Source organism: Hippocampus zosterae, chromosome 4, assembly GCF_025434085.1.
Source record: "Hippocampus zosterae strain Florida chromosome 4, ASM2543408v3, whole genome shotgun sequence".
NCBI classification, from domain to species: domain Eukaryota; kingdom Metazoa; phylum Chordata; class Actinopteri; order Syngnathiformes; family Syngnathidae; genus Hippocampus; species Hippocampus zosterae.
Window position 1 is genome coordinate 9,387,152 of NC_067454.1, and position 25,505 is coordinate 9,412,656.

At 43.1% G+C, this 25,505-nt stretch overlaps 1 protein-coding gene across 3 annotated transcripts in view; it reads right to left on the bottom strand.

The window, feature by feature from the left end:
• Nucleotides 1-25,221, bottom strand: part of insyn1 (inhibitory synaptic factor 1) — a 66,969-nt gene extending 41,748 nt beyond the window's left edge. The window contains exons 1-3 of one of the 3 annotated variants that reach the window (XM_052062926.1): nucleotides 25,026-25,221; nucleotides 24,587-24,973; nucleotides 22,839-24,221 (exon numbers count right to left, since the gene is read on the bottom strand). In XM_052062926.1, coding sequence (XP_051918886.1) covers nucleotides 22,839-22,982 — 144 coding nt within the window. In that variant the 5' untranslated portion in view covers nucleotides 22,983-24,221; nucleotides 24,587-24,973; nucleotides 25,026-25,221. Of the gene's footprint in view, nucleotides 1-22,838; nucleotides 24,222-24,402; nucleotides 24,524-24,586; nucleotides 24,982-25,025 lie in introns of those variants that run through there. The other 2 variants (XM_052062925.1, XM_052062927.1) reach the window with 2 other exon arrangements.
• Nucleotides 25,222-25,505: the final 284 nt, after the last annotated feature.

Here is a 25,505-nt window from a genome sequence, read left to right on the forward strand (position 1 = left end):
GGTAACCCGATAAACTGTCCACTTTAGTAACCGCTGTCTCTGAAAAGGTTAACATGCATGATTGTGAAATATGAGAGGAAGTCGGAGTACCCACGTAAGGAAACTCCAAACAGTAAGAACAGAGCTGAGATTCGCAATTCCCAATTTTCAGAAGGTGTCAGGCAGACATGCTAATCACATGTATACTGGGCTGCCATAACGCACTGTTAAGAAATTAAAAACAACAACAACAATATATCAAGTCTTAAAGGGTTAGTCACACACATTTTAAGTGTCTCTGTGGGAAACTGCTGCAATTCTTTCGGGAACCTAAGATACATTGTTCAACAAATCCATATGATTACTTAATTGATGGAATAGTTGCTAGGATAATCACATTTATAAGTCTACTCAATAAGAAAGGAATTGTGCAAGGTAAAGTGAAGTTAGACTGCACCCATGGACTTGAACAGGAACCAGACTTTTTGACTATGAAATTGTGGACTGTACAGTATTCAAATAGAGCAGGGGTGTCAAACTCATTTTTGGCGTGGGCCACGTTTTAGTGACCGTTTCACTTGGAGGGCCGTTACGACTGAAACCATATAAAGAAGTCAGGAATAACTGTTGATTTAAGGTACTATCATGAGGGGTTTGGTCACAATAAAATGCTTATATATATATATCTGTTTCCGGAATTTATTATATATGAGAATTTACAATGTTGGTAGACATTATAGAAATGACGGCCAGGTAGTCCAGTGGTTAGCACGTCGGCTTCACAGTGCAGAGGTACCGGGTTCGATTCCAGCTCCGGCCTCCCTGTGTGGAGTTTGCATGTTCTCCCCGGGCCTGCGTGGGTTTTCTCCGGGTGCTCCGGTTTCCTCCCACATTCCAAAAACATGCGTGGCAGGCTGATTGGACGCTCTAAATTGTCCCTAGGTGTTAGTGTGAGTGTGAATGGTTGTTCGTTTCTGTGTGCCCTGCGATTGGCGGGCAACCGATTCAGGGTGTCCCCCGCCTACTGCCCAAAGACAGCTGGGATAGGCTCCAGCACCCCCCGCGACCCTAGTGAGGATCAAGCGGCTCAGAAGATGAATGAATTCTAGAAATGATCATGAAAATTGACATGTTGGAGTTTATTTACATAAAATGATGTGGCAGGCCAGATCTGGCACTCGGGCCTTGAGTTTGACACCTATGAAATAGAAAGCCATGATCAATCACAGACATTAGATCTCTAACTATAAACAATTTAGTCAACCATTTCGAGGGCAGCGGTTACTACAGTGGACAGGTTATTCTGTTATCAGTTGCATGAAACGCACAGGGTGCATGAAAGGATTAATCCTCATTTTTTCCCCTCTAGTTTCTAGTTCATGTCTAGCTACATATCTCTGTTACGGTTTCCTTCACCCCAAATGAATACAAACAGTATCGAAAATGGATAGCCGGGTGGGTGGAGACCAAGGAAAAAAAACATGTTCATCCTCAACCCCATTAACTTCATTCCATGCTCAATGCATGAATATGCGCTCCGATTACAAAACTGCACAGATTGAGATGCGTCTGCATCTTCCCCTGGCTGCCTGTGATTCCTCTGGCTTTTAATATAGTGCACTTCTCACAGTTATTGTCTGCACCTTAATGTTGCATGCACAATGGTTGAAATAGAGGCACATAAAACAAGCAGCTAAGAGGCCGGCGGTTATTCGTCAGCTGCGAGCAATATTCGGCCCTCCATCAAATCCTTTTTTTTTTTAATGCCCGTACATTCATCTGACGAGGAACAACTTGACGCGGACCTCCCACATGCATTCGCTTGGGTCCGTGTTCAACCCTAAACTAGTGGCCATTAATCGTGGACATGATTTGCCCGCAGACACTATTATATATCAGACACAATATTTATGCGTCGAGTGGCCCGGGATGTTTAGAGACGTCTTTTAAAAGGGAGGCCTTTATGTGTAACACATTGCAATGGATGGGAACAATATTCAACCATGTCGCAATTTATGTCAGGAGAAAGCTAAGTTTAAAACAATATAAATCCCAATTGACTATTATGGAGAAATGCCGCAAAAAAGTAAAAGATTACGAAGAACAAACTTTGCGCTGAAGAGGCTATTTTGTTGTTGCCGCTTTGTTTAGAAAGCAACCGTTCACTTTGTAATAGCCATGTGTGAAAAGTAGCATTTTTTTTTACAGGTGTTTAATTCAGGGAGGTGTTTAATCTGTCAACCCTTGTCAAAAATAAATAAATAAATAATAATATAAAAGACTAAAAGGCAATCCGTCAAGGTCATTTGGGATAAAATACACAAAATAATTGGAGCAATGTTGGTGATGATAGTCCAGTGCAGTTACTGACTTTGCAAACTTGTGCTTCATAATAAAATATAATTTTCAAATCTGGTCCTTGTATAATTATATTTTGGATTCATTTTTCTCCACATCAGTCAGAAACTGCAGAACATACTGTAGACTGCCGCAACCCATATCAACCTTGAGTGCCATCCTGGGTTAATATCCTTGGGAAAGACCAGAAAAAAATAAAAAAGTGTAATTACATTTTTCACTACTGCGGCCCTTGCTGTATAATCTATTTTGCATAGTTTTCGTGAGTCTCATTTTTATGACCATGAAGTACGCACAGGTGATAGGGTGGAAAATATTAATCACCAAACATTTTGTTGACACCGACTGTCCTCGTCTGCTCTTTGCTGCAAGTCATAACAATAATTATCCTGCCTTTCATCCTTTCCCCGCCAACAGCCTTTCATTAGATGCTGTATTTTCCAATGACTGATGCTAAGTGCACATGCCGGGCCGTGGCCAAAGAACTAAAAAAGGGGAAACAAATGAGGCAGAGGAAGCTTTCCTCAAAAGTTTTTCTTTCCCTCAAATGCTCAAAATGGATGCTTTAACAACAGAATAAACCAGTGGTTTGCTTTTTTTTTTTACAGCAACGGTCACCTAAAAAAACAAAACACTGAGCTCTCCAAAATCATGGGCAACATTAAAACTCAGTTGTAGGCCAAATCAAAAATGAGTGACAGGTTTTATTCCTACAATGTTGAATATTGTTTCAAAGCACTGTGACAAATGTGTTGTTGTACTTAAATACAAGAAGAGAATTGTGATTCTTTTGTGTCCTAGAGGAGGGGGGCTACGGGTTGTACCCATAGCACACTAGGTGAAGTTTTCTCCACTGTATAGAAGATCATAAATGTCTCTCTTTTCATCTCCCCTCTTTCACGATGTCTCCCATGTGACACAAACTGCCACCAGAGGTGAGATGGCATTTGTGTTGCTGACCCTCTGGCGAAGAAACTTACATTCGGCTGTGTATTTTTTGTTCCATGCAACATGGAGAACCAGATCACACACATGCAAGCACGTGCAGAGAGTCATTCAAAGTAAAAGTACCGGTAAATGAGGTGTGCAAACCACCCCACTTGAGTTGTTGGGGCCAGGGGTCAAGTGCCTTGCTCAAGGGTACCTTGACAGGAACCAGCAAACAGACAAGCATTTCTCCAACAAATAGTTGCCATTTTTACTTTTTTTTTCCATGCCCACAGCTGGACTCTAATCCGTGACTTTCTGGCTCCAAAGCCCAAGTGTCAGTGATGTGTGTAATTAATTTAGATGAAAAGGGAATAAACTACTTGTGGAAATGAGGTAATGTGACTGTAACCTTGCGATGCCCCAGTATGCCATCTCAAAAAATAGTTTCAAATGTATACACATTGACAAGAGTCTTCCGAGTACATCAAGGCGGCATCCCTGGATGGAAGCGTCAGCTCCGATGCACTGATGACAGCTGCACTGCTATTGCCGGACTTTTATTGCATTACGGCGATATTTGCTTATTAAAAGACAAATAAAGAATGACAGGTTACGCTTTCACTTTTGACTCCTGACTGGCTTCAAAAAGAGACGTTTGTCAAACTACCGCTATGAGGCTGACACGTTGGTCTGATTGGCTACGAATGCAGGCGACGTTCGCAGCCTTCCCACAGTTGTGCAGCATTTTTTTTTTTTTGGGGGGGGGGTCCTTTTTTTGTGAAATAATCCATGCAGTGCATCAAATGTATGGCCCCATAAACTGAACTGAGCAAACACAAGCACTACTGAATAAAGTTATTCCACCATCCTGACAATAATAGTTGTTTTGGGATCATACTATAAACTGAATAGAAATATGTAGTATTTTTGTGTTTGAAAACCAGTTATGAAAAAAAAAAACCCACACACACCTAGGGAATGCAGTTTCTGTAGAAACTGAGTGTGAATGCTGAAGAGCTGATGCTGAACTGAAGTGCCATAGAAATAAGTGAAATGTAGGAAATGAAGAATGTGACAAAAAATCAAAATGAACATAAATCATTGAATTATAATCGTAATATGATGAAGACTGCTAATATGAGCGACCAATGAAAATTTTACATCTCGCCCTATAAGTAGTATTTTAATTTGAGAATTCGTAGAAAATGTAGAAATGTCGGGTGGGGTGAGATGGGGGGCTGGGGGGGGCGTAAAACAAAAATTCCGAACGGTCTGATTCTTTTGACATCGGAGTGGTTTGAATGAGTTCCAACATTTGGAAGCTTTAGAAGGACAAAAAAGTGGCATCATGATGATAAGATGACACAAATGTATTTCTTGCAGATCAACATTCCCCTCAGCATGTACACGCTAAAGTGTCAATAATGCATGGGATACTTTTTGTGATTTCATTGCGTCTGCAGCTGGGGAGGAGATGATACTCTTCCCTCCACAGCCTCCTGTGAGTCAAAAGCGGAAATTGCCACTCGGTGACAACGCACTTCTGGCCACGTGAGGCACGTTAGCGCCTACTTTGTGAACATTGTGAGTGACGCTGAGGAAATGGATCAATATTAATGGGAGCTATACAAAACTGTCATTTGAACTGCCACGTTTCAATCAACATTTGCTGCGTGGACAACATTCGCACCAAAGTGAATCTGCAAAAAAGATGCTGTAATTTGCGTTTTGCATTATCTTGCAATGGCAAACTTGGCACGCAAACCATTTTTCAATGCCCTTAGTCGAGGTGTGAAAGACTTTCGTAAACAAGTTCGCAAGTGTTAAAGGCACAAGAAAAAAACATATTTATTCACGTGAACCACACGCATATTTTTTAATCTCAAGTGGAACGAGGAGGGATAAATTTGAGGTACAGTACTTATTTTAGTTCACTTTAGGTTAGAGTATTATTCAAGTGAATGATACGCATTATTTTCACGAAGGAAAAAAGGTATACATTCTAGGTGAGACATTTCTGTATTCAATTGATCACAGACGTTTATTTTTTTTTAACTTTTATTTATTCAACTAGAAGACACTGCTTTGTTCTTCTGATGATATGAATGGAAGTTGTCTTTTCAATGTTTTATTTATTGAAGTTACTGTAAAGACACACACTTAAAACATTCATTCCAATTATTTTTGGAGGTGTCTGTTTGAGGTGAGGCATTTATTTATTGAAGTTACTGTAAACACACTCACTTTTAAAAAAATATTCATTCAAAGGGCTGTCATTTATTTTTGGAGGGGAGGCATTGATTTATTCAAGTGGGAAAAGTCAGGCTATCCATCCATTTTCCGTTCCGCTTTATCCTCACAAGGGTCGCAGGAGGTGCCCGAGCCCATCCCAGCTGTCTTTGGACAGTAGGCGGGGGTCACCCTGAACCGGTTGCCAGCCAATCGTAGGGCACACAGAGATGAACAACCATCCGCACTCACACCCACACCTAGGGACAGTTTGGTTTTAGGACCCTGGGAGGACACCGGAGTACCCGGAGGAACTCCACCGCCGGAGCCGGGATCGAACCCACGACCTCTGCACCGTGAGGTCAATGTGCTAACCACTCGTCCACCGGGTCGCTGGTTATTAAATATTCAGATGGAAATTTACTATTGTTGATACCAGATGTTTTAAAATCCATTAAAGCCTTGCCGGGAGCGGGATGGGTGTTCACAAATAATTGTTAATAATATCATTTTTGTTTCTATTTTACTCATTAAGAGCTCATGGATAAACATACCCAAAGCCAACGTTTTGGTTTATTCCGACTACTGGCATCCTCTTCGCTGGCATCGAAAACAACAGGTGAAGGAAAAACTCAAATAGGAATTCAATAATACGGGAGAATGATGATTAGCCTTGAACTGTCGCAGACACCCCACTCAGATATTCAGCCTGAAAGGCTCCTAACGGAGGCAAGTAATGAATGACATTTAAATGTTAAATACATCTCTGTCTTATTGGCATTAATTAGGCGGATTAGAGGCAAATATCAGGAGGAGAATCCAATGTTTTTGGCATTTCTAGAGGTCTCGCAAATCAGACTGAGGTGCATTAGTCCTGCATTAGCCCATTACTCTTGACACACCAGCGTAATCTCTTCAGTCACAATAATGGGATAATTGCAAATTTGACACCCCGAATAACTGTCCCCGTGTTTGCCAGGGCGCTTAAACGCTGCAGCTTGCGCTGTTTGATGCATTTTGCGAGCCGCCGCCATAATGCTGGTCTAAATGTCTTTAAAGAAAAAAAATCTATTGGTCTATTTCAGGTCAGTTTATTCAGTCGTTCAAAAAAGCTCAACCCATTCAAAGTATAACAAGCGCTCTTCACGTTGGTGCATTGTAAACATATGGGGGTGGTCTATTCAAATCAATTGCCTGTATATTAGAGGGGAGGCTTTGATTTCTGGAATCATAATCAAGAATGTGACATGTGTGATGTTTTTGCACACCTTGCTGCTGTTTTGGTCAGTAATAAGTTCAAACGGGCTCAAACGTTCACAGAGGTAAGCCGCTTCGGCAACGACTTAAGTCGGCTTAAAACTCTCCCGCAGTGGAACAGCCGCCCACCTGCAGATCCGCAGAGCTGCGCTTGTCCGCGAAATTGCCAACAGCGGTTTTACCCACATCTGTTGCAAAGCCAAATTTAAGCCAGTCACACAATTAGGGCCTCTGTGTGAATGATAGCATTTATGAGATAATTACAGATTGCAACCATTCATTTTTTTTTTTTGTGAAAGGGAGGCCTTAACGTGTCTTTAGTGGGTGACAGAGATTTATTGCAGGCCCAGAATTTATTTTACGGATGGCCACAAGTCAAGGGAATATGGTGTGGAACTATCACGATTTGAGTTGACTGGCATGTCTTCTCGAAACTTTTCTCAATACTCGGAGACGGAAAAAGAGACTCGTTTATGCCGACAGTTGAATGCATGGATGTTGTGCACAAGCACATTTGATGAGCCGATTCACTCGCGTTGTTTGAATTAAGAAGTGAATTATTTTGGAGAGAGCATCTGTCGCAAATTGATACTTTACAGCGGCCTCAATAACACCGCAGCTGCTCTGATATCTGCTTGCAAAATACATCGTTTAGAAGCTTTGAAACATGGTTTGCCTCGGCCTCTTACTCTCACCCTGTTATTCAAAATAAAACAAAGTCCTGATAGCCATTCAAAAGGTTCATAAGCAGCCCTCACATCACTCAAAGTTGAATAAATGATCAGTTTTAATTGGCACTTTTTTTAACCATATGGATCCCCGACACAATCAATAAGCTGAGACTTAATGAAGATAGCCCAACCTGAGCAGTTGTGCCGAAATTGATTATACGTTAGGAAAAGAAAAAAAAAAGACCTTTCCATTCCATTGCAATTCATCTTTTTTTTGTGTGTTGATATACAACAAAAGTATACTTGAGACGGTCGAGGGGTTTTCTGGGTTGTGGGGGGGGGGGGGGGGGGGGACTCATTTCCAGAGTGAAGGCTAATCAATACTCCTGACAACTTCTTTAAAGAATCATTGCGTATTTACCTTTGCTGGGATAAGATCAGCGTTAATCATCCAACATAAAGCGAGAGTCATTCTTTATTATGAAACTGGCACAATGTTCAGCGACACGAAAAACACAATTACCGCCATTTTGGTGGTTTATCTCCTTTCCCCACCGACGCTCTTAAACATTCGTATGCTCCACAGCGCACACTCCAAAGTAAGCCTTGATCCTTGTTAATTTTTTATTTGTATTTTTGGTACAACTTTATGAAAAAAAAAAATTAATAGCCAGCATCAGTCACTGAAAGCATCACATTTCTATGAAAAGCGCATTTTGCAGATGCCACGTCTGCTCTGTGGACTATCTGTCTTGCGGTATATACTGCGACATGGTGCTGTCAGTCAAAGTTCCGATAATTACAGCACCCAGGGTGGCACAACTTATGTTTGAGGTCTGGTATTTAATTTCTCAGGTTGATGGCTGTTGTTGGGGGCAAAAGGTGAGGTGGAATATAGAATGTTATTTTTTTTCATGGTAAGGAATCATTTGAGGTGAAGCATTTTTTCAATTGAATGACCGGCGATCTGTGTCCCCAGACTGTGTGTGTGTGTGTGTGTGTGTGTGTGAGGGGGCTGGCTTTGATTTGAAGTGTGGCAATTATTTGTCAACGTGGCTAACACGAATACTTTAGCCTTGTGGGAAAAACAGGAGGCATCTGTCGAGGCATTACATACTGTACACTTCTTCAGGTCGATGGCATACAAGCTGATTAATTTAAGTGTGTCGTTTACCAGCGGAGGCCACTTTACACTCGAAAGACAGCCAGATGGAATGGAATGCGGATTGCTTAGTGTTACATTTAAAGGCTGGATTTGCAATGCATGAAATTTTTTAATTGGCTTGTTTTAGGACTTTGTACTCATCTGGATTATGTAATTCTCCTCGTTAAATGTCTCCAAACTTTTTTCCAATACGGGGTTGATTTATGACGCATCGCAGAATGGAGCTAAAAATAAACGAAAAGACAAAACTCATTCTCAAGATGATCCCTCAGAAAGAGGCAGATGAGGATCGTAGCATAACTGAGCTTCTCCACGAAAGAGTCGGCCTGGGGCCCCACGATGCCCTGAGCACTGCTCTGTACATGGGAAACATTGCAAATCAGCTCACATTTGCATTTGTATTTGTATTTGCGCAGGCAACTATCCCGCACCTGTTTAAAGTATCTTACAGCACTAAATGGAGAGTGGAGCATTTATGAGCTATAGAGACCATGATACCATGTGCCACTGAGCTGTATTCTAACTGCAATGGGTTTGCCACTGGTAACTGTGCACAAGATAAGCAGAGCTGCATTCACTTTTCAAATAGAAACCACTTGTGCAATGTGATGATTCTACATCCTTTGGATATTTTTGGGGAAACTATGCCACAGCCTTATTAAGATACCTGGAACGTGTTTTAAATCACAAATGCTTATTTTCTTTTTTTATCTTTATAAAGACATCTTACATTGCTATAAGTGCTGACAAACAAAATAGTGAGTCAAAACCGAATGCTGAAAATCAAAGTAAGATGTCAATAGCTGGTTAGTGAGCATCTACGTGTTTATAGCACCATTAATGAACATACGGTAATCCTTCGTTTATCGCGGTTAATGGGGACCAAAACCACGCCTGATAAATGAAAATCCGCGAAGTAGCGTCCAATTAACATAACCAGGTTAAAAAAATATATAGACAGACGGACACAGACAGACAGACAGACAGACAGACAGACAGACAGACAGACAGACAGACAGACAGACAGACAGACAGACAGACAGACAGACAGACAGACAGACAGACAGACAGACAGACAGACAGACAGACAGACAGACAGACAGACAGACAGACAGACAGACAGACAGACAGACAGACAGACAGACAGACAGACAGATAGATAGATAGATAGATAGATAGATAGATAGATAGATAGATAGATAGATAGATAGATAGATAGATAGATAGATAGATAGATAGATAGATCATATATTTTTTTCCGCAAACGGTCCGTAAGTAGCTGCAAAACAACAGGGAGTCACATAGAGCAACATATACAGCACCATACTCCATGTATATGTAAAAAATAAATATATACTGTATATATATTTTTTAGTGTTTGAAAAAATTTGCGATGCACTGAACCCACGATAAACGAAACGCGAAGTAGCGAGGGATCACTGTATATGGACTGTAAGCAACCTTATTGTAAAGCCTATAAGCACTGTTTTTAATGATAGGGTGGGTAGGTGGGTGTTGATCTCAGCAGAGGTCAAAAACAGAGGCCTGATTACAGTCTATGCTGAGTGCAGAGTTCCTGGAGGGAGAACCAGTGGGTCTTCCGAGCATGATGGGCTGGTCAATATGTTGGAGCCACATCCTAAAAGAAGCTCGGCGGCAAGAGCGAGAGTCTCACGGGAAAGCATCACACTCTTACTTTCTGCACAGCTCAACATTCCCCAGGCATATAGACTGCTTTCTGCTCGTCTCGTTTCAAAACACTACATGAGTGATGATACTGCACGCAGACACTCAGGCACACGAGGTGTTTTTATATCTGCTTATCTACTAGTCGATCGCATCACTGCGATGGATTTGCACGAGAAAACATAAGCTGTGTCCATCCCTGAATCAATTTGCAACAGCAAGGCCCACGCTGAGCATGGGTGTTGGTGTTCAGGCTATTGTTAGCTTAAAGTGATCTGCCCTGAAATTGTTCAAGTGTAAAACACCCGCACGTTTAGCTTTCAGAGAAAAAGAGCGGTTGGATGTTTATTAAAGTGAATGACACATATTATTTTTCCGGCGATGAAAGGGGTACATTTTGTATTTGCGGTGCGGTGTTAATTCAAGCTGATTTTTCATGGGATGGAGTAAATGGAGGCATCTATTTGAGGTGTGACATCATATATATATATATATATATATATATTTTTTTTTTTTAATTCAAGTGGATGAGTATTCGATCTTCGTTCTGACCCTCATCTATGGTCACGAGCTATGGGTCGTGACCAAAAGAACGAGATCCCCGATACAAGCGGCCGAAATGAGATTTCTCCGCAGGGTGTCTGGGCTACTTAGAGAAGGGGCGTCGAGCCGCTTCTCCTCCACATCGAGAGGAGCCGGATGAGGTGGCTTGGGCATTTGATTCGGATGCCTCCTGGATGCCCACCGGGAGGAGACCCAGAGGACAACCCTGGACACGCTGGAGAGACTATGTCACCTCGCTGGCCTGGGAACGCCTCGGGATCCCCCGGGGAGAGCTGGAAGAAGTAGCTAGGGAGAGGGAAGTCTGGGTTTCCCTGCTAAAGCTGCTGCCCCGCGACCCAGCCCCGGATAAACGGTAGAAGATGGATGGATGGATGGATGGATGGATGGATGAGGATTTCTTAAAAAAAATAATGAAGCAAAAAAATCTGAAGAACATCTAAAAGCAAAAGAATGAACGTTTGATACTTAGTGAGGTCTTTTGCAATCTGCTGATAGCGTGAACAATAACAAGTGAAATACGGGTGGATTCTGCAACTTTAAATGTTTGTCTTTCTAAAATTTTGGTGGATTTACGAATCCTACGACGTTGGGCACATTCAACCTTGGTTATTTCTGTACTTCTGTTGACACAAACAGACAAAAGTACAGCAAAAATAACTCTTTGTCTGAAGTCATGACTTCAACCACTAGTTTGAATTAAATCCCTTACAGAACGTATGAATCGAGGCTTATGAGATGGCAGGCTTGTTTTGTATTCAGCTCGGAAAACATTTAAGGCTTAAGGTGACTTGTTCTTGTTGTCTTCTTTTCTCTGCGTTGAAAAGAGCACTGCGCTGGAAGCGCGACACCAAGCTTAAATTTAGGAATTAAATTTCCATACACAAAATGGGGTCAGGCGATGAAAAGCGAATTGACAAGACACAGCTGGCAGGTACTTGTCATTTTTTATCCTCAAATGACTTTTAATGAGGAACAGCCCTTTGGCCCAGTTTTTTTGCGTTTTGGCTGAAAAAGCACTTTGATCGGTGCGTTGCTGCCGTTTGTGCGGCGACCGCCTCGCCGACCGCCTTGTGCTTCCAGGCCTTTGAGATCTTAACACCAAATGACAAAAGCAAAGAGCAATTCTCTGCAGATGTTAGCAAATGCAGGAAGAAAAAAAACACACAGCCATGGCAAGCATGAATGTTTCTCATCAAATGGGTGAGGAAAATGGTTTACTTCGAAGCAAGATAACAAGTGTTCCTTAAGATACTGAGTCATTGTAACAAAAAGTGCAAAATCAGCGGATCCTTCTTAATGTCCTGGAGATCTTAAAGTGTGAACTTCAACAAAATAACATGCGTTTAGTCAGCTAGGATAGGCTCTAGTTCACTCGTGACCTTAATGAGAACAAGCACAATTTAAAAAAAAAATGGGTGCACATATTTTGCACATCTGTTAGAATATGAGCCATCACCACACACTCGTCGACCTCATTTCAGCCAGTATCAAAGTTTGAACCTTGCCTTTTTGGAGAACTTTTTCTTGAAGGACGGTGATAACATGAGCGTGTGAAAAACCTTCTCCAAAGGTTTCCCTGGAGCAACAGGGTGGATTATTGGTTGACGTGGATGTGGATAGCATTTGACTTGAGCACACGGGGAGAATGTGTGACTCAATGTACAAATTTGGACATCCGTCACATTGCGAACCATCATCACACCTTGGTAGCCCCTCATTTCAGCCAGTGTGTCATTTTCTGGTGCAAGTATCCGTCTCACATGGCACAAGAAGACGCCACTCAGCTACCACAGTACTGACTGTTGTCATTGCTGCATATTTGTGGTTTGGAAATGTTTTTTTACTGAAAAAAATTATGACTTTACCACTGCAGTAGAATAGATCTGTGATAGAAAACAGCACATTCAGAAATTCAGGTTATGTTGCTACCACAAGAACGGAACTCTCATTTAAACCGAGGACCATTTGTATTGTTCTTAGCTGGAGTATGCTGGAGGATGCTCATGTATACTGCTCCAAATGGCTAGCTGCCTTAAACAAGCTTCCAAGGCAATGTTTGACCAGGAGTGCATATGGCATCTAAGCATTTATATGCATGCAGTTAATGATCTCTGACCTATACGCTGTTGAGTTTTAACGGGGGACGGGGGAGATGGAACAGTACTCAAGTCATAGGTTCCATACTCGCAAGGCAATGAAGTTCCGAGCCACGCTAAGGCGGAAAAAAACAAAACAATATCAGCTGTGTAAGTCCCATTCTCCCAATTGTTTGTTGTGAGTGCAGAATGTAAAAAGACTGAATTGACTTGGGTTTAGCCCGGGACATAATTGGCTGTTGGGTGAAGTTTTTTGAGCTGATGGGGCTGAGGAGTGTTGTTTTGTTTGGCTATGTGTCCTCTGCATACACCACATGCACTGATCTGGAACCCACCGGCTTGGCGATGAAGTGCTGTTTGTGCAAGTGAAAATGCAATTGATGCTTTTATTGTCATTATGATAACTCATATTCTTATGGTCTTCACAATTTGCACAAGATTTTTTTGAGCTGTTGGGATAAACATGTCGAAATACCCGAACTCATGTCATCATGATAATGAAAGACGTCCTTGCATTGGCACACCCTGCAGGAGTGTGGATAGTATGAACAGAGACTGTTGACAATTGTTCTCTAATTCTTGATGTCTGCGGTATTTTAACGAATACGGGTGACAGCCATGTTATACATATATATATTATACATTATATATATATATATATATATATATATATATATATATTATATATATATATATATATATATATTAGGGATGTGAATCTCAGCACTGAGGATGATTCGATACACATCACGATCCACTGCCAGCGATGCGATACTTAAACGATACATGGAATTTTCTGGCGATACGATACGTTTCACCGTCGTCACGATGCGATACGATTCGATACACATTAAGTTCAAATCAATGCGATCCGATACGATACAATGCAATTTGTTGCGATATTGTGCAATTAAACATGATGCAAATAAGCAAAGAAAAAAAGCTTTTAAAAAGATGGAATTCAGTATGGTATTACAAAAAGGATACCACTTTATTCCTTATAAAGAGTAGAACTTGTAAAACAACTTATTTAAGCCCTTTCACAATTGGGTTTTGTGCAAAGAAAATGTAAACAATTTGGCACCTGAGACTCACAGCTGTTGCTATAGTGTAAACACAAACAGACTATTCTCACTGAGTGTCTTATATGAAATATAATAATAATATATATATGTATATGAATCTCTAGCGCAAGATGTCCACCCATCCACTTTGCGCACTGTTCAGCGATACAGTAATCTCACTTCTCACTTTGTTGTACACATCGGGAATGTGTTTGTAAGTGAACACAGACCTGTCTGGCATTTTATACCTGGGTTCCAAAACGTGCACGAGCTGTCTGAAACCCTCGTTGTCCACCACGCTAAGGTCTTTGCATATGAAATAAGCAGTGGCCTTAGTTATAGCCATTGCGCGGTCACAGTGAGTTGCAAGGGGACTCCCAAAATAAGAGGCGATTTTTTTTCTGATCCTGACCTGGTTTACCAAGAGTTTCTCCGGTGTCCGACGAGGAACTGGGCGGGGAAGCGGGAGGGAAACTTGTCGGTGATCTGGTGCCATCGGTTTAAATGGGTCTGCATATTTGTGGTGCTGCCGTTGTATGGCTTCTTAGTGCGACATTCCTTGCAAATTACGGAGGTTTTATCAAGCTTTCCGTCTTTCTTTTCGAAGCCGTAGTATTTCCAAACATAAGATTTGAATGTTGCGGCTGCATTAAATATAGTAGTTTCCTTGCTGCTGCGTGCGCTAACTTCCATAATGTTTCGCTCGTTGTGTACTGGACTGTATGTGACGCACGGCTACCGTCCGTATTCAACACAAAACGCAAAGCAATGATGGTGCATTCATTGCGCCTAGGAAAGGGCAGATATGTGACGTTTAACATGAATAAAACGGCGATTGAATCGGATTTTACCGATACCCATCAATGCATCGTGATGAATCGCGATTTCACCGATACCCATCAATGCATCGTGATGAATCGCGATTTCACCCGTCAATCGCGTCGTACCCAGTGAATGAGCCGATGCACTCGGATCGCGGACGTGCGCATCGATGTATCGATTAATATCGATTATTTTCCACACCCTTAGTATATATATGTATATATATATGGAATAAACTAATCAATCTTGTTAGCATTAGGCAACCACACTCACAACTGCATACCCATTCAAACTGAGACAACAGCATTTCAATACAGTAGGTACTATTACTTTGCAAAATCAGGACTTTTTTTTCGCAAAATATGTTTCGATCAATAAAATCTGTCTCAACATGAACTTTGAAACAAAGTAAGCAGCATGCATTCATTCATTCATTCATTCATCTTCCTAACCGCTTGATCCTCACTAGGGTCGCGGGGGGTGCTGGAGCCTATCCCAGCTGTCTCCGGGCAGTAGGCGGGGGACACCCTGAATCGGTTGCCAGCCAATCGCAGGGCACACAGAGACGAACAACCATTCGCACGCACACTCACACCTAGGGACAACTTAGAGTGTTCAATCAGCCTGCCATGCATATTTTTGGAATGTGGGAGGAAACCGGAGCACCCGGAGAAAACCCACGCAGGCCCGGGGAGAACATGCAAACTCCACACAGGAAGGCCGGAGCTGGAATCGAACCCGGTACCTCTGCACTGTGAAGCCGACGTGCTAACCACTGGACTACCGGGCCGCCCGCAGCATGCATCACTGGTTAAAATCTTCCGAAGATGACCAACTACATAGCGGGGTGCTTTTGCATTGTCCTTATTAATAATGTTGAATTTAGCCACGAGAATGTCTCTCACAGTGAGTCAGTGTTCAGCTCTGCCCTGCATATTGGGTGAGGGTGGATTGTGGAGTGCGGGCAGGGGGGCTCAGCTTGAGGGTGGTGAGAGTTTGAGAAGGAGAAGAAGAGGTCCCTGAAGATAGAAATTGGCTCTTTGATTTTGGTCTCCCCGGGGCTATTTCTAGGTTTGGAACAAATTTGGTTTAGGGCCGAGCGTGTTCGTTTCAGCAGGGAGCTGTTAAACGTGGAAACGTGTGGTAACTGGTGTCAGTCTCAAACTCAAGGTGTTAGCTAGCGAGCTGGCTGGCTGGCTGGCTTTTTGGCAAACAGGACGACTGATCCTCGGCCAGCTGTTTTCAAAAGCGTCAACGCTGGGCCTTCAAACAATGCTGGCATTTAGAGTAATGAGGAGATCATTCGCAGATCAAGTCATTTGATTAACTACCATTTTTTTGGTGTAAATCATTTGATTTCTGGTAACAGCTGCCAGTAAGATGATATGCTATTCAACTGTGATTAATAAGAACAATAACAGGATGCTCGATTTGGGTTCATGGAAATAATTTTTTTTTGTCAGACTGCCCAAAACAAAAACAAAAAGATTGGCTGCTTCCAATATGTAATACATTACATATTATTCGTTACCTGCATTTGAAAGTGATACGTTTTTATCGTCCGTATATAGTGATTAATTTCATGTTTTCTTTAGCTGACACAAATTCAAAATCCTGACTGGATTTCCAACTTGAAAACAGAAATCTCTCTGCTTCCTTCATTGTTATCTTTGATGCCGTCGAAAGGTGACATCGCTCATAACGTGATATCACTTCCCGACACGGAGAGCTGATGAAACGGGATTATTTCCCCGAGATAAATAAATGTTAGATTCAATGTGACTGTTAATTATTCATTCTTAGAGTAACCCATCATCACTGGTGACAGCTGGGATGGGAACACGTTCCCAGACTAACTGTAATAACATTAGAGAAATGTATCGCGCTATATTACCCTGCTACTTATTACGTTGAAATGTAAAAATAAAAGTAACACGTTATGCCCAACACTGCTGGCAACGAGTCCAGGGTTTACCCTAAGCGTCAGTCAGGTCAGCTGAGATAGGCTCCAGTTCAGTCGCTACTCAAATGAAGACAAGCCCCATAGAAAATGGACAGATTAAAAAAAAAAAGCTTTGAAATGCGGCCAAATCAGACGTGGACTAGTGTCTTGAGATCAATAGTGTTTGTACTTTTCACTTACTCTGAACTGTTAAAAAAAAGGTTATACACCGTCGATCTACGGAACACGGAGGGCGGGTAAAATGGCCGCAAATGCTGCCACTCGCAAATGAGTAACTATGGATAGTTTTTGATTCACGACAGACTTCCGATGAATAATTAAATAATCCCCGCCCTGCACGCTGGCCATTCTCATTAATAAAGCAGCAGGGTCGAGCGTAATGACAACTATTGAGAAAGCTAGCCTCAATCTATCCTGAGGCTTCCTGTCAGGGGGCAATGTCCTCCAATGCGCTGCATTCAGCCAGTGATAATTGCTCTTTCTTTATCGTCTTTTGACCTCATCTCATTTGGAGCTTTATTGTATTTGAGGAGTCCTGATTGCCTGCCCCGTGTTCATTTGTCTTGCGCCGAATACAGATGTGCTCCATCGAATGCGTACGCATAATGGCCGTCATAACAGTCCATCATCCTGCCCCCCACCCCTCGATTTACATTCTTTTTTTCTTTTTAAATGCTTTGTCTTGCGTATCTTGACTTGGGGTTTATGACATTATTTCAATTTGCCAGCCTGGAAGGGTCCGATAAAGAGTAGTGTCTTCCATCGGATGTTTTCCATCTATTCTGCTGAAGTTAGTTGAAGCGAATATCTGAATGTCACACAATGTTCATATGTTTGTTGTTTATCCTCCAGCCAAGGTTGATGCTGCAACTCAATGAGTGATTTCTCCAGCGGAGTCGCCTCTCCTGCCAGCATGATTATTACAAATGGATCGCTTTATCGTGGGGTATTACCGTCAAATGTCCTTCCTTTATGTCCTTCTTATTGGACTCGTCACAAAGACCGTCATGCGATTCACGAGTGCGAGGGTACCGTATGTCACTCGAATTGACTTTCAATGACAGCCACGGCAGAAAAATTTGCACAAGGCGTGAGATTTACTCGCGCAGCAGCGGGGATAGGACAACACATGGTAGTGAATAATAATGTCGGGCAGAAAGTGCAAAAAGTAAGCGTTAGAGCAGTCACGTGCGGTGACGTTCGTGTCTGATGAGGCACTACTGCTTTGGAGCCGGTTTTAAAAATAGGAGCCCAAACTAAAAGATTAGCCTATATTGCACTAATTGGATGGTGGAAACTTTCACAGTTCAACTGTGATTTATACATACCACTGTTTGATAGCATTGATGGGAATCAGTTATTACAGATACAGCAATGACATTTTTTTTTTAAATAAAATAAAACAATAATGGTTGTAATGTGGGGGCGGTGGAGGACGCCAAAAAGCAGGCAGGACAGAGGATGAGCTTGACAAAATGTATTAATCAAACACTGAGAAAACCAAATCCAAAACAAGCAAAGTCCAACAAACAACAAGAATTCAAAGTAACAATAAAAACCATGGCATAAGCAAAAAATATCACATGATAAACACAAACCAACAGAAGCAGCGAAAGCAACAAAACAGCAACAACGACCCGACACCGAGTGGTCGGGCCGGGAGTCCTTTTAACAGAAAACCTACTAATGACATGATGACCAACAGGTGTGCTGATGTAGGAGGAGCCCTACAGAGCCACCTGTTGGTCCCAAACAAATCAACCCTGACAATGGTTATCAGAAAATATTCATAGTGATCAAACATTGGCACAAAAATAGAATTATCCACCATTCCTGCTATCTTGAAAACTGAAACCAGCAAAGGGGTGGCAAATCTACCTTACGGATCATGAATCCGACATTGTTTCTTTATGTGGGCTTTGGTATGAATATTGACAATTTCTGTTGCTAGTGTCGTAGAGAGATCAAAGAGAATGCTGCCCAAATGAGTTTTGCCACTGCGTGAATAAGCTGTGGTTTAACTTGCAATCGCTAACGTCACTTTTCCTTCTTTAGACAGGAAACTTGTACTCTGCACTCTATTTTGGACCCAATTAAATCAGAATGTGACTAATCAACAAGCAATTCAACACAATCGACCGCATTCCTAATGGAACATTATCTACAATTCCACACTAACTTTTGTACAGTCGGCTTCTTTATTTTCCATTTAACTCGAGAAATCTTTGGAGTCCATGCTGATTGCCGAGAGGCAGATTTTAGTTTTCAACGGCCATCTAATTCAATAGGAAGGATGGAATTATAGTTGATATTCTCCTGCCAATCACTGATTTTTGGTCTTTATCCGGCCTGCGTCCTTTTGTGTTCTGTTCAGCAAGAGGCTATTATGTTATTGGCTTGTGGATTGTGCCTTTATGCAGGATGGATTCAACAGTCAAAGCCCAGTCAGGCATTGCGCAGTTGTGCCAGCGCATTCGAATGAATGTTTGTGTCACAATCGAGGAAATTAAATGCATGACAGTTTTTATGGGTGGTTTTTATGGGTGAAAACTGTGATTGCAGGAGTGGAAATCCAACGAAAGGACGTGAGCCAAGAATGTTGCGGATACGTGCTACATTTCCCATCAACGGGCTAGTGGGGGTGCACCAATGATTAATGTTTCATAGCAGATCATTCCGTAGGTTCGGCACGGATGAAAATTCAACTTTGTGCTTTGAATTTTGGAAGAATTTAGGAGCTGCACATTTGGCACGGGTTGCTTATTAATGAGGCTGATGGATTCTGGCAAACAAGAAAGCAAGACCCTGTGCATGACCTCCTTTCAGACGATGAGGACAGCAAGGCCCTAAAGGGAAAAGAATGGGTGAGGTCAAGGTCTGGCGAAACCGCATCATGCTTGAATGTTAACTACAGCCAGGAGAAGTTATTTGTTGAGCAACGCTCTTTTTACGTGTGTGCTGTATATAATGCATGTATGTTAAAATGTTATTTAAACATTCACAATTCAGGTCTGATTTTTTTTTTAAATGAATCTGGTTATTAAAATTGCTTGCATTGTTACGATAACATTTTGGTTAGGAACTCGACGAGAAAGGTGAGGATAGTTTCACTTTTGACAGCTTTTTAAAATATCACAATGGATTATGAGCCTTCACCCCTACCCAAAAGTTGGTACAGTCCCCTCTAGAGCAAAGAGGTACGTTCCTGGTATTTTCTGATTGTGATACATTATCCATATTTTTGCTTTGAATCATGTTTGATGAATTCATAACCCCCCCAGCTCCCTCCACCCGAGACTTGGCATATGATTTTAGCAAATGAATACACATTTCTACCATTAATAACATAAATTACATGATTTGTCTGCTGCCAGAAAGTCCTTGAGCTCATAAGTAGACCACAATATTTTCCACCTTGGCAGACTGAACCAAACTGTTTTCTCTGAACTCTTATTCAATGTGATGAAAAGATTTACCTTGGACCATGTCATGTTAAAACTGAAATAAAAAAATGACCTGGACTTTACTAAAGCTTGAAATGCAATAAAAGGAGAAGAGAGGAGTAGAGCGTACATTTGGAACTGGCGTCTTAAATGGCTACTGAACATTATGATTTCTCAGAGTCGATATGCAAGGCTATTACAGCTATAAGTTATTAAAAAAATAAAATAAAACTGAAACCTCATATTTTTATTCGAGTTGAGGCTTCAACTAAATGGTTTGATTGAAGGCTGGAAAAAGAAATGAGTGCACATTGATAAAACTTGAAAAAAGCAAAGTAGGTTTCACAGGCAGAATAATTTGCTGAATTGAATATTGATGTTAGAATGAAGATCTTTTTTTTTTTTTTGCTTTGCTCTACGTGTTAAATTGAGCTTCTAAAACTGACACAGTCAGGAAGGCAAAATAAGAAACTGGAAAGGCCACATTTCTACAGTGTCATCTTTTGACTTCCCGAGAACGTGGCAGTCCCACACCAGCTCCCTGAAGACCTTGTGGGTGATAATCAGTCATTACTGCTCCCTCGCCGAATTATTTATTTTGCTGCATTCGCGCGATTCATCATTTATTTATGTGACAGTTGTTATCTATTATGTTGTTCCCTTCACATGACCAAGAATGGGCGATTTTACGCAACATTAGCCATCCGGCATCTGACTGTGACTGTGTTTCCTCCGCCAATCTGCAATTGCACGGGCGGTTAATTGGAAGATATTGATACCGATAACACGGTGGCTAATGGCTGGCATCGTAAACATAAAATATTATCCAACATGAAACTGTATACAAAACTATTTCGGCCGGCAATATAAATCTAGTCTGTCATCAGCAATCTTTCAGGAGCAAGCTCAGTGTTTAAAACACGCACCACAAATGCTGGTTATAATATCAGAAATGATGAAGTCATCACTTGATATTCTCAAATGTTTACAGACTAACAGAGGTGGGCATCGTCAGTCCGTCGGTGAGCTTCTGTGGACCCAGTCCAGAAACAACCAACTGCGCATACATTCACATTCACATCTCTGACACCTGCATCTCGATACTCGACTGAAAGTCAAAGCGATCCTCACGATATGTACAGACATGGATGCGCAGGCCGCTTTGAATCACAGTGTTCCCCGAACATGAAGAAAAACAAATGGTGGAGGAGGTGGCAATAATGTTATTATTAAGAAGGCAAAATTGGAAGCAGCGTAACAAGCGGCAGTTGTGAGCGTACCACTTTTTACAGTTGGTACTGCTCCACTTTGCCCGTAAGCTTCCGGGGTAGGGTGGGGGGGGGGGGGGGGTTGGTACACAAGTAGAGCATAAATGCAGTTTCAGAGAAAAAGATACCATAATTTATAATATTTTTCCCCACTATCATGGTTCACATGAAGCCCTGCTGTCTAAGCGTGATTGAGACATTCCAGCAAAGTTAGGTTAGCGTCATCGTACTCCCTTAATGGGCGTTGAGACGAGAATGGTAATCGGCGTCAGGGGCTGGCAGTAGCACAAGGCGCGTGTTTGTTCATAAATATCTCCGGCCGGCATTACTCTGCTTGCTGTAGCACCATTATCATCAATCACGGCCTCTCCGTCCCACTTTAGAGCAGGCTCGCTGTGCGCCGTGCCCTTACGCCTCCGACTACATAAGAGGTGGGAGTCTGAAAGAATGTGTGCAAAGGGATTGTGACGCGATGGCCTGGCAGCTTGGAAACATCTCTTTCACAATCTCCCCGGCTTTTCTTTTGGACATTGCCTGCAGCGCCGTGGAGCTTTAGAGCACGTTTAAAGCATGTTTCCCTTCCTTCTTCTTCCTTGGAGACAGGTGAGAGGTTAATAACTGGAAGGACACGGGATGGGTTTAGAGGAGCTTCCATTCGTCTCCGTCTGCCCGGCTGCTGTTATCGCTCTCTTTAGGAGGAGCCGAACGAGACGAGTTCCTAGCTGGGGGAAGATCCCGAAGAGATGACGAACGAGGGGCATTGTGTACTCTCTCACTTAGATTATCAGACACGAGACTTTTTTTCTTTTCTTCCACCTCGCGCCATTATTTCAAGTGACAGATCCTGATAAATGCCACACAATCTCTCTTTTGCCGCTTCCCTTTCAAACATCCTTGACACGCTGCATTTGCAAAACTACATGAATCTCGTTGATCCTGAACAAAATGCTTACATAACCATTGCGGTGCTAAGTGTTGGATCTTATCTAAGACCTTTTTTTTTCCTTCACAGCCAGGCTTTAGTGCATCTCGTCGAGTTTTGGCACCAAGTTTACCCACCCTCTGTTAACTTGAACACACGAACAGTGTTTTGTAATTGCCTCATCGTTGATGAGGAGAAAAGGCACCCTCACGGTGGTACTAATCAACAATATCCTCCTGCTGCACAACAAAAAAAAGTCAGCTCCCGCGTTCAAATCTTAATCACAATCTCCACACGGTGAGGAGCACGTTACGCTTAATTAAATGAACTCTTCCTCGGTAGCACACCCACTTAGAACCCACTTTCTGCCACAAGCTCTCAAAGCCCCAAAGCCGGATGTGTGTGTAATTATCAAGCTCACCTCCCGAAGTTCCTTGGCCACATCTTTCAGCTCTCTGAGAATTCCTTCCAGCTGGTCAATCACCATCTTCATGTGGCTGCGGATGCGTTCTCTCGGGCTGGGGGTCTCAGAGGTGTCCCGGGCCGGAGCTCTGCTGAGGGACATCCTTCACAAGGTGACGTGGGGCCAGTGGCCAACAGGCTGAGGGCGTGGGGGAGCCGAGTCGGGGTCCATGTCTTTGGCTACGAGGAGCCTCAGTGCTACTGATCCGAACAGGGGGCCCGGCCACGCAGGGAGACCTCAACATCTTAAAAGCACCTGGACGACCAAAACACCTTTCCTCGCTCCGCACACCCGGCACAGGGTCACTCTCTGGCAGCGATGGCGTCCGTCCAAAACCGGGGAGAAAGTGAGTGCAGGAGAAGTCAAACACGATAAATCCATGGAAAATAGAAGAGGCAAAAAAAAGTGCCTAAGCTGTAATAAAAAAAAAAAATCTTACATAATCACACTGAGCCAACTCATCTCATGTGTCAGTGTGTACAACTCAAATGGTTCTGGAGGAGATGCTATTTAAAACACAGTTCTATACTTTACCCTTTTGCACTTGAAAAACAGCAACATTGTAGCATGCTGTAACAGTCCACACACCCACTTTCCTAGAGAAAGATGAGCACAACTTTTTTTGGATTAAATATGTTGACTTGCCGATGGTTATGGAAAAAACGTGGATATTCCGGTTGACGTCAGAAGTTGTGTCAAAATAAACTTCAGATCCCCGTTTGTTTGCGGATGACAACTTAATCGTGACATCTTTCAGTTGTTGTCAGGGAGAGGATAAATGGACCGATGCGGGTCTTTTCCTGGAGAATTCAATCTCCCTTCCCAATAGAAGGATTTATTCCAGGTGGCGTAGGATCTGGATGAATTAAATCCTAAACCTATGAAATTGCTCGTTGATTGAACGAGTTAAAAAAAAATCACAACGGATGAGAGACAGTTACAGTGGACTCTTAGTCAAATGAGCGACTGCTCCCAGAATCTGGGTGTTACTCGATGCCCACAACAGTCCAGAGGGGTGTGACCCCCCCCCCTCTCTCTACTCACACACACACACACACACACACAAAAGAGAAAGTGACTCTCCTCTATCTCCCTCAGTTGTTGCTAAGGGAACCAGGTCTGCCTCTCCTTGCCATGATTGGATAATTATTTTACTTCTTATCCGTGCTGTATGTGGTTTCCTCTGCGGACTCTTCTTTCAGAGAGCCATCCAACAGGATGAGATAAATCCAAGCAAAGATTCCCGTTGGAGCCCCCGAGAATGAGAAAGGCGATGCGTTTCCCTCCAGATCCGGGGCAACGCCGCTGCCACGGGGCGCACCGGACAACCGCACATGGCACCTGGACAGACAGGGAAGGAGGGCGGAAAGGAAAGCAATCACTTATTCTCCCGCTCTCTCTCTCTCTCTCTCTCTGCACCTTCAACATGCGACGGAGAGCGGAAGGGATTAACTCGGCGCTGGTGTCAGAAAGCATCACCACACACACACACACACACACACACACACACACACTGATTTACCTTTTCTGTGCATCACGTTACTGTTGCTGTGCCCCGAGTAAATTGTCTATGCACATCCTTGGCATTCGGAGCCAGCCACAGACAACGTCTTGTCTTTTACACTTTCTCTACCACTCTCTCAGTGTCACACACACACACACACACGCGCACACACACACACAGTTTCCTCCCTTCACCTACTTACTGTCTTGACAGAGAGAAGCCTCTATCTGCAGGGGTCTTTCACTCGCGGGCTCATCAGGAAGAAGAAGATGAAGCTATGGGGAGGACAGGCAGGAGGAGGTGAGAAAGAGCAACCGGCAGTCTGTCGGATGAGCCCGAAGTGGCTGGAGAAGATGCCGCCGCCTCCGATCCTGTCAGTGCCGCCGCGAGCGTCACTCCAATAACCGTGCCGCTGAAAACGAGCCACCAGTCATCCCCCGCTGGCGTTCGCCTGCCCGTCGCGAGGCAGCCGACAGACGGGCAAAGCTGTGAAAAAAAGGGAAGCTGGGCTCAGATGACAGCTTCTCCTCACTCGTCTATTCGCTTCGTCTCATAGTACTGACCACAATCTCCCCGAGCCACCTCCTCTCTCTCTCTCTCTCTCTCTCTTTCTGTCTCTCTCGAAGTCTCTCTCTCGCTACCTCTCTCGCTCTCTTTCTCTTTCACTCACTCTCTCCCCCGCCTTCTGACACGCTTGGTCTTTCTCTCGTCTCTCTGCACCCTCGCCGTGTCCCCCCTGACTGCCGGATGGAGGCAAGCTGATGCCAGAGTTTATCGTGTGGCTCAGACTCCTGCCAGCACCACTCGGCTCTTCGCTTCCACTCGGCAGAGGAGGAGTCTGGCGCTTTTAAAGGTGCAGCTTCTCCACCATCGCTCCTCTTATGCCGGCATCGAACGCTCTCTCTCGCTTGCAAATCGTCGTGAAGTTTTATCAAGTGTGTTGTGTCCTCAATAAATCGGGAGGAAGTCACGCCGCCGGGCACGCGGTCGCAAGATGTAGGGTGCGCAAAATCTCCCCGCACGAAGGTTCGAGTACTTCGGACCTTGGAGTAGTGGGAGGCAGAAAATGGCCCCTTGATTCAGAGGTTTAACCATCCTCCTCCTAGCCAGCCGTTTTGGAA